Source organism: Ochotona curzoniae, unplaced genomic scaffold (genome assembly GCF_017591425.1).
Source record: "Ochotona curzoniae isolate NIBS_2020 unplaced genomic scaffold, NIBS_Ocur_1.0 scaffold_274, whole genome shotgun sequence".
Taxonomy (NCBI): domain Eukaryota; kingdom Metazoa; phylum Chordata; class Mammalia; order Lagomorpha; family Ochotonidae; genus Ochotona; species Ochotona curzoniae.
Genome location: NW_024467101.1, coordinates 12844609 through 12852644, shown reverse-complemented (window position 1 = coordinate 12852644; position 8036 = coordinate 12844609). Strand labels below are relative to the sequence as shown.

Below are 8036 nucleotides of genomic sequence, written 5' to 3'. Positions count from 1 at the left end.
AGCCACTGCTGTCACAGGCTCACAGAGGTATTTTGCCCGAGTGGCGACTGTGCAGCAGCTCAAGCTGACAGAGCAGGAAGCAGGATTCTCCCAGCCTCCCTCAAGCCCTCTCCTAGGCGCCAGGACCTGCAAGTTGCCCAGACGTTCATTCTCGCCTGAACATCAGGTCTACAAGTGCTAGCCTAGTGTGTGACCTGGGAGGGGAAGCCCATGTCATGGGCCAGAAGTTGTCCTTGCTCCTGCAGAAGCCAAGACCACATCCTGGGGCAGCAAAGCATGACCAGCTGAGAGCTAAGCGGTGACAGCCATGCACAGGAGCGATGCTCAGAGCTGTGAGCTGGCTGGGCTAGTGCCTGGGCCACAGGCTCAAGGCTGAGGTCCTGAACGGCTCCAGGAGGGACACAGCAGGTGCATGGGGGCCGGAAGACGCATGGACTCACTTCCATGGGCCTGCTGCCAAGAGCAGGGAGGGTCTTCCCTGGATGGCTGAGGGGGCCTGGGAGAACCAGAACCTCCTGCAGCTTGTAGCCAGCTAAGGGAGAGCCTGTATGTTTATTTAACTTTTAGTAAAGCCAAAGAGAAATGGACTGGAAACGTCTGGCTTGACCACAAGTTGCTCAGACGGGAATGGGCAGCTCAGGGGATCCTGCGCACCTGCAGGCTTCCCTTGTTACTGAGGCAAGGGTGGAGGGAGGTGTAATGGGGGTGGGGAGACAAGGAGTTTTCTCTCTGCCTCTGCTCGTTCCAGCAGAGCCCCTTTTGCTTTATGGGCCCCAGTTTCCCCCGCCTCACGTAGCTGCTGCTGGACAGGGAGACAATATCGAGGCTCGGTCCCTCACAATGTATTTCCCATGCAGCTGGCCGAGTGCAGCTGCCCACATGTGTAAACTTACAAAACACAAAGTTAGACCAATGGGCACAACTTCCTGCTTTCCCAGCCTGGTTCTGTGGTGGCTACGGGGATCCCTTCTCTCCCAGCCTGCGTGGGCTGGGGAAGAGAGGCTCAATTTCCTTGCCCACCTCGGAGACCACTGGGAGATACTAGCCATTTGCCACCAGCCCTGAGCCTTGGAACCGTGGAATGTTCTGGTACTGGGTCTGCCTTGGCCCTTGGAGGGAGGTAAGGCTAGGCTGTCTCACCCTGAAGCCACTCTTCTGCCCCAACCCCTGGGTGGGCTCCAGTCATGATCAAGGTCTCGTGGGCCAGTCTAGCCTTGCCAGCCAAGTCCCTGACCTTGGAGAGGCGGGCATGAAAATGTCCCACCTCCAGGGTGCCTGTCCTCAGTGCTGTGGGGCCCTGTGCCCGGAGACTGGGTCAGTGTGCTGGCGCGGCCTCTGGGCTTGCTGTTGGTGATGGGGGAGCAGTCTCATGGGCCTTCCTCACCTTTTTCTTCCTTTTCTTCTTCTTGGTCCCCAAGGCTGCATGGGCCCCGTTGGCCTTGCCCAGCCCTTCTTCCTGCTTCTGGACCGTGGCCCCGGTGGTAGCAGTGGTCACAGCTGAGTCAACATCAGCCACCTTCTGGGCTTTCCTTTTCAACTTTTTCTTCTTCTTTTTCTTCCTGGTCTCCTCCTCCTGCTGGACGGGGCTGTGGATGGCTGACTCCTGCAGGATGTCAGAGGCGGACACGGCGGCCTCCTGGCACCGTTGCCATTCTTCGTCACTGTCCTCGCTGCTGCTACAAGGGAAGAGTGGCCAGGGTTAGCTAGAGGCAGGCGCCCATGGCTGCTCCTGGTTTGTTCCAGGCAGCTGGTGGGGGGTGGGGCTGGGGAGGCAGGCAGAGAGCAGAGGCTGGCCTCATCAGGGACCCACATCCTCTGACCCTCAGGATGGCACCTGTAAAGTGGGTACCTTGCCGGGGCAGGGTTCATGACAATCCTGGGGGGACAGGCACGGCAAGGTGGTGTCCAGCCCAGCATGGAGGGCCATGGAGTACTAAGGGCACAGGGCCAGCAGCAGCATTCTGCCCCCCACGCACTGTCACCTTCCTCCAGCACCCCCAGCTTCTCCTAGCCCGGCCAGTGAGGAAGGCTGCGCGTGCACGCACGCTTTCACCTGGAGCTTGGGGGCTGTCGTTTCCTGCGGGGTTGGAGTTCAGCTGCCTTTCCAGAGTCTCCAGGGATGGACGTGAAGAAGAGGCGGAAGCCTAGGAGTCAAGCGGGCAGAGTCAGGCCTGTCACATGTCAGGTGCCCTGCTCCCCCGGAGGGTTCTGCCACCCTCCATCCTGTACCCTCACAGGCTGAGGCCTGGCTGGGAGGGAGCCTTCAGGCTCCTGGAAGCCAGCAGAGGGTTCTCCCACCCCAAGTTCGCAAGGGCCCTGGGAGGGCGATGCTCAGATATTTGGGCGGCTGAGGGAGTAGGGACGGTAAGCCTCAGGCCTGCAGCTGTGTGCCCCATCTCTCCCCTGCCTGGGCAGAGCTGACAAGGAAGGGAACTGCATCAGGATCTAAGGAATGACAAACTGATTTTTATTGGTTTGAAAACTTTTATTTATCAGAGAGGCGGAGAGACAGACATCCACAGAGAGAAGTTCTACCATCTGGTTCACCCCCCAAATGCCCACACTGGCCCAGCCCGATGCTGGGAGCAGGCAGCTCCCTCCAGGTCTCTGGCATGGCTGGCAGGGGTCCAGCAATGTGAACCACCCCTCCGCTGTCCCCCAGGGCGTGCACTACGGGAAGGTCGGTGCCCGGGGAAAAAGCTGGCTCTGAAGCTATGGTCTGGGACACGGATACCACCCGCCCTGCCATGGCCGCTGGGACACAGACGTGAGCACTCACCGTCGTCCTCCGGGGCCTCTCTCTGCACTGTGGTCTTTCTCGGCTCCCTCACGACCTCAGCGATGCTAATGGAGCTAGGAGGAGAGGAGAGGCTGGCGTATAGCACAGCGGGAGGCCGGGCAGTCCAGGACCGTGCCCTGACCTCACACAGTGGTTCAAAGCTGGCCAGAAGGTGCACCTGGCAACTTCCAGAAACGTTCCTGGTCCTTGTAAGCAGTGGTGTGAGCGCCGCTAACACCTGCAGGGGCCAGGGGTGCTGGCAGCCCTGAGATGTGAGACCAACACCTCCCCAGCCAGCACCAAGAACCAGCAGGTGGAAACCGCCAACGGCAGCAACAAGGGGAAGCCCTGATCCAACAGGAGGGCCAACCAGGCACCACGTCCATCTCTGGTGCCAGGGAGGACCAGCTCATGGTACGGAGGCCGTGGTCACTCTGAAGTCAGCCTGCCTCGGCTGCACACTGCTGCCCTCCCCGAATGCCTGAAGTGTCCCAGGCAAGGCCACGGGGACTCTGAACAGCACTTGTCCTTCAGTGCAGCCAGTCTCAGAGCCTCATCTCCTCCCGCAAGGCTGTTCGGCCTTTGCCAGTCTGGAATGTGGAGCTGCGCTCACTGTGGTTTTTATGCAGTGTCTCCCAGAGTGGTCAGGAGGCAGGGGTCTCTGTGCTGGACGCTTGGTGCTCAGGGCGGTGATGCTGGGAGGAGCTGGTGGCACCTGTAAGGGGCAGGGCCTCATACAAGGGGCCCACACAGGAACCCAGAGAGCTACACACAGTGGGTATACAGTGGGGTATGCTGGCTCCCCTCTCACCCTGCGAGCCCTCTTGCGTGGGCCCCTGCTGCGATGCCACATGTCACACTGTGACGGAGCTAAAGAACTCCCCGTCTCTTACACCGGCCCAGCCTCAGATGTTCTGCTGGAGCGACACAAAGTGGCTTAGTGCAAGCTCCAGTCTTCAGGGAGACAAACACTGGGCCCATCAAGAGGCCTTGGAGCCTCGAGCACATGGTCACGGACCTTGGCCTCCAAGGGCACATGGGTGTGCAGACTGCAATGCCATCTAAACCCCTCTGCTGGGGGGAGCTCCTTGTCCCAGAGCCACACGCTAGCTGTGCTGAGGTCTCGACTGTGGTCCCTACAACGCACACACAAAACCGTCATCTCCTGTGGAGATGCTATTAGGAAGGGGCATCATGTTCTGGGGGCAGAGCGCCCATGAGGGGGACCCACGCTCTTAGAAGCAGCTTCAGAGCTCGGAGAGGGTGGGCTCCCCACCTCCACCATGTGCTGGGGGGCGGTGCCTGCTGCTGGCAGGATGCCCCATTCTGTTCCAGTGACCCAGACCTTGTCTTGGCACCCTCATTGGCAATATTGATCCAAATGAATTCTTACCCATGCTGGGGAACTTGACATAAGAGAGCTGGCCCAGGACCGGCACCTGTAGGGCTCTGGAGATACACCAGCTCTGTCCTTCCTGGAGCTTGTGTAGTGGGTGGGAGTGTCTGCCGCCCAGGGGCCCTCCATCACCCTCCGGCTGGCAGGATGAGCCCGGGGCTGAGGGCACAGACAGGGAAGAGAGCAGGTGGCTCCTCCCTCCCCGTGACTGCGCAGGGCCGCCTGCTGGCTGGGATGTACACAAGGTGCCCGCAGGAATACATGGGCACTGGCAGCGCTCCACCCACACAGCCGGTAGACACCCAGGCGGGTGAGTGTGCGGATGAATTCCGCAGCCGCCTGCTGGGTTTCAGGCTGTGGGAACATTCCCACACCGCAGAGCTCCCCCGAAGGGAACCGGTGGCATAGGCTGAAGTGGCAAATAACAGGGTGCGTGCATGTTTGAATGAAAACACAGAATCTGGCTAGTGGTCCTGATGGCTGCAATGGTACCGGCCCCACCCCGTTGCCCAGGTCCCTCTGGCTGTGTTGCAGCCTGGCGGAGAGGTATGGAGCGTGCAGGAGAAGCCTGGGCCTCTGGGGCTCGTCCCGTGGGCATCCAGGAAGAGAAAAAGCGCATGCGTCCACTCACCTGTCCAGCAAGGCTCCCAGCTTCTTGGCCACGTGGGCTCGGAACTCGGGGGTGGTCTGCAGCTCGTTGCCATCTTGCTCATGCTCGTCTACCCGGTGCCTGCAGCACACGCATGGGCAGGCCTGATTTCCTGCTGCCCGGGAAGCCGTCTCCGCACACGGGAGCTGGGTGTGCCTTATCAGCTCTCATAGCCCCGCGCTCCCATGTAGCACTGATGGATGCACACACGTGCGTGCCCACACACACACACACACACACACACACACACACTTACAGACCGACAGTAACAGTACCTGAGGCTTGGCTGGGAGGCGGGTGGCTGGCTCTTTGCAGCACCTGTGGAAAAAAATCAAGCCGGGAATGGAGGGGCACAGTGTTGGAGGCGTTGCAGTGGCTGCAGCATAACGGGCACACGGCAGGCCAATTCACACAAGCCCGGGTGAGGCATGGCTGCGCGGCCCAGCGCTGGGCTTTTACTGCCCTCTGCCTTGAGGTGCAGGTGGACCAGCAGGCTGCCACTGGAAGCGAGTGTCTGGGTATTTTCTCTGTATGGTGGCCTGCCTCTGGGTCTGTTTTGTCTTTGTACCCCAGCTCCTAGCACAGGGTTGACTTGAAATCAATGTTATAACAGTGAAATCCAGCTACACCAGGGCACTCAGTAAGTGCGTGGGGAAATGAAATGGAAATTTAAAGGTTATTTTGGTACCAAAAATGTTTGAAGTCCATGCATGGACAAGAGCAAAGGGGTACTGAAACCGTGAGGAGAAAACCATTGTGGTGGTGTCAGAGGTGAGGGTGGGAGTGGGTAGGGCGAGGGACACATCTTGGGGAGCTGTGAGTTCTTTATACAAACAACCCTGCTTTGCCACCGCCTCCTCTGGGGCCTGCCTCGGAAAGACTGTTTTTTAAAAGATTTACTTTTATTGGAGGGACAGATCAGATTTATAGAGTGAACAGTGACAAACACAAAAATCTTTCATTTGCTAGCTGACTCCCCAAATGGCTGCAACAGCTGGAGCTGAGCTGGTCTGAGGCCAGGAGCCTCTTCCGGGTTTCCCACTCGGGTGCAGGGTCCCAAGGCCTTGGTCTGTCCTCTGCTGCTTTCCCGGGCCACAAGCAGGGAGCTGGATGGGAAGTGGAGCAGCTGGGACATGAACCAGCACCCATGTGGTATCCCAGGATTTGAATGGGGAGGATCAGCCAACTGAGCCCTTGCATCGGGCCCCTGAATGAGGTTTTAAATGGCACATACTGTTTCTCAAAGAAAACCAGTGTCAGTGAAACTTGGTGATCATGAAAATAAACGACTTGAGTAACACACAGCTCCACGCCTCCCACCTGGGGGAGGGATTTAAGTTCAGATCCTAAGACCTGAAACCCACCGCCAGGTCCCCCATAGTAACATGTCCCCTTGCTATCCCGTACCCGGGGCTCGCTGACCACCTCCTCAAGCCCATCCTCCAGCACCTCTGGAGTCAGACTGTAGCTGCTGGGACCCAAGGTGGGACAGTGCAGGACCCTCCATACGCTGGAGCTCACTGCCAGGCCCGCGATGCTGAGCCCAGTACAGTTACTGGCCACTGCTTGTGAGGCCAGGACAGCCAAAGCCTCAAGATCTCAGCCGCTAATGGACAAATCGTGGATACGGGCGCCCTCTGGTGCTCAAACAGCGACAACACACCAACACAGCAGGCTTGCAACAGACCTAGGCTTAGGTCGCCGCCTGGTGGTGAAATGGTGGAAGTGTCCACAGCTCAGAGAAAAGTGGAGCGCACAGCAGATGATGTAATGCTAACAGGGAACTATGGCCTCACGTAATGAACCAAGTAAGACGGGGGGCTGGCACCGAAGCGCAGTGGGTTAAGCCTCCAAATGCAACACGGATATCTCACATGAGCACAGGTTCGGGTCTTGGCTGCTCCGATTTGTAGCTCTTGGGAAAGCAGCAGAAGCTGGCCCCTGCATCTATTGGGGAACACCTAGATGGATTTCCAGGCTCCGGGCCCAGCTCTGGCTATTGTGGTCATGTGGGGAGTGAAATGTCTCTCCCATTCTCTTGTAACTCTGCCTGTAAAATATCTTAAAGATGCGACTCAAAATCACAATGCCATCTCATCACATTCCACTGCATAGCTATCAACAGGCTGACAGTTACAAAAGGGCTGGCAAGGAGGCAGAGAACACGGAACGCTCACACTGTTGTGGGGTCGGTCAGTGGTGCAGCACCCTAATCCTCCACCTGCAGTGCCAGCATTCCATATAAATGCGGGTTTGTGTCTCGGCTGCTCCACTTCTGACCCAGGTCCCTGCTTGTGGCCTGAGAAAGCAATAGAGGAATGGGCAAAAGCCTTGGGTCCCTGCACCCACGTGGGAGACCAGAAAGAAGCTCCCAGCCCAGCCCAGCTCTGGCCACCGTATTTGCCGAGTAAACCATCGGAGGGAAGATCTCTCTGCCCCTCCTTCTCTAATTCTGCCTTTCAAACAAAAACTTATTTTAAAAAATTTGATTTTTTTTTTCCTTCCCAAATTCTAGGCTTGGGTGTGTTCTACTACGAACGGGGGCATCTTGGCACAGTGGGGAGAGCAGGCTAGAGATGCGAATGCGAAGGCCGCGAGGAGGAACTGGTCACAGAACGCAAAGAGGGGATGGTCGCAGTGTCAGTCCAGTCAGGAGCGCTTCACCTGGCCCGGGGGGAGCCGCACAAACCCAAAGACCCCCGGGTGCCAGTGGTCTCGACTGACATAACAGGTCAGCCGCCTGCACCTTCAGTCAAGACCCCTGCCTCCCTGGACCCTTCCCTCGGCACCCCTGCCTCCTGGCAACCCCTTCCTCACCCCCGTATCTCGGACCCACACGCGTCCGTCGCCCAGCCTCCCCCAGCACAGTCTCCTACCGCCTCCTGTCGTCCCGGCCCCGGGCAGGCGCTGCTCCAGGCCCCAGGCCGGCCTCGCGGCCTCGCGGCACCGCGCCAGCTCCTCAGCATCGCTGCTGCTGCTGTCCGAATCGCTCATGGAGCCACTGGGCGCCGCCATCTTGAGAACCCGCGAAGGATTGTGGGAAAGCAACAGTATGCGCACTCTCCAGGGCAGTTCGGGGAGCGCATAGCATTGTGGGGATTGTAGTTTTCAGTCTCTCCTCGACTTCCTGGTGATGTTGAGTTGGGGCTTAGGGAGCGGTTGATAATTAGCTCATAGGGAATCCCGGGGGTAATTAGGTCACAGCTGAACCC

At 58.5% G+C, this 8036-nt stretch overlaps 1 protein-coding gene across 5 annotated transcripts; it reads right to left on the bottom strand.

The window, feature by feature from the left end:
• Nucleotides 1–1056: 1056 nt before the first annotated feature.
• Nucleotides 1057–7839, bottom strand: CUNH12orf43 (chromosome unknown C12orf43 homolog). 5 transcript variants are annotated; one of them, XM_041003880.1, is made up of 6 exons: nucleotides 7701–7839; nucleotides 5100–5142; nucleotides 4807–4905; nucleotides 2780–2853; nucleotides 2054–2144; nucleotides 1057–1673 (listed from the first exon to the last, which is right to left on the bottom strand). In XM_041003880.1, the coding sequence occupies exons 1-6, from the start codon at nucleotides 7837–7839 to the stop codon at nucleotides 1316–1318; spliced, it is 804 nt and encodes a 267-aa protein (XP_040859814.1). In that variant the 3' UTR covers nucleotides 1057–1315. The 5 variants fall into 5 exon arrangements, with proteins under 5 accessions (XP_040859814.1, XP_040859813.1, XP_040859816.1 ...); XM_041003879.1 differs by having other exon boundaries at nucleotides 1057–1670; XM_041003882.1 differs by having other exon boundaries at nucleotides 2054–2111.
• Nucleotides 7840–8036: the final 197 nt, after the last annotated feature.

Bases quoted from the DNA above. Each gene is read 5' to 3' on its own strand.
- CUNH12orf43 (XM_041003880.1), bottom strand. From the start codon at position 7,839: ATGGCGGCGCCCAGTGGCTCCATGAGCGATTCGGACAGCAGCAGCAGC. The intron at 5,143-7,700 runs GTAGGAGACTGT...TTTTTTCCACAG, and splicing joins GGCCGGGACGACAGGAGGCG to GTGCTGCAAAGAGCCAGCCA. The intron at 2,854-4,806 runs GTGAGTGGACGC...CTCTCCTCCTAG, and splicing joins CTGGGAGCCTTGCTGGACAG to CTCCATTAGCATCGCTGAGG.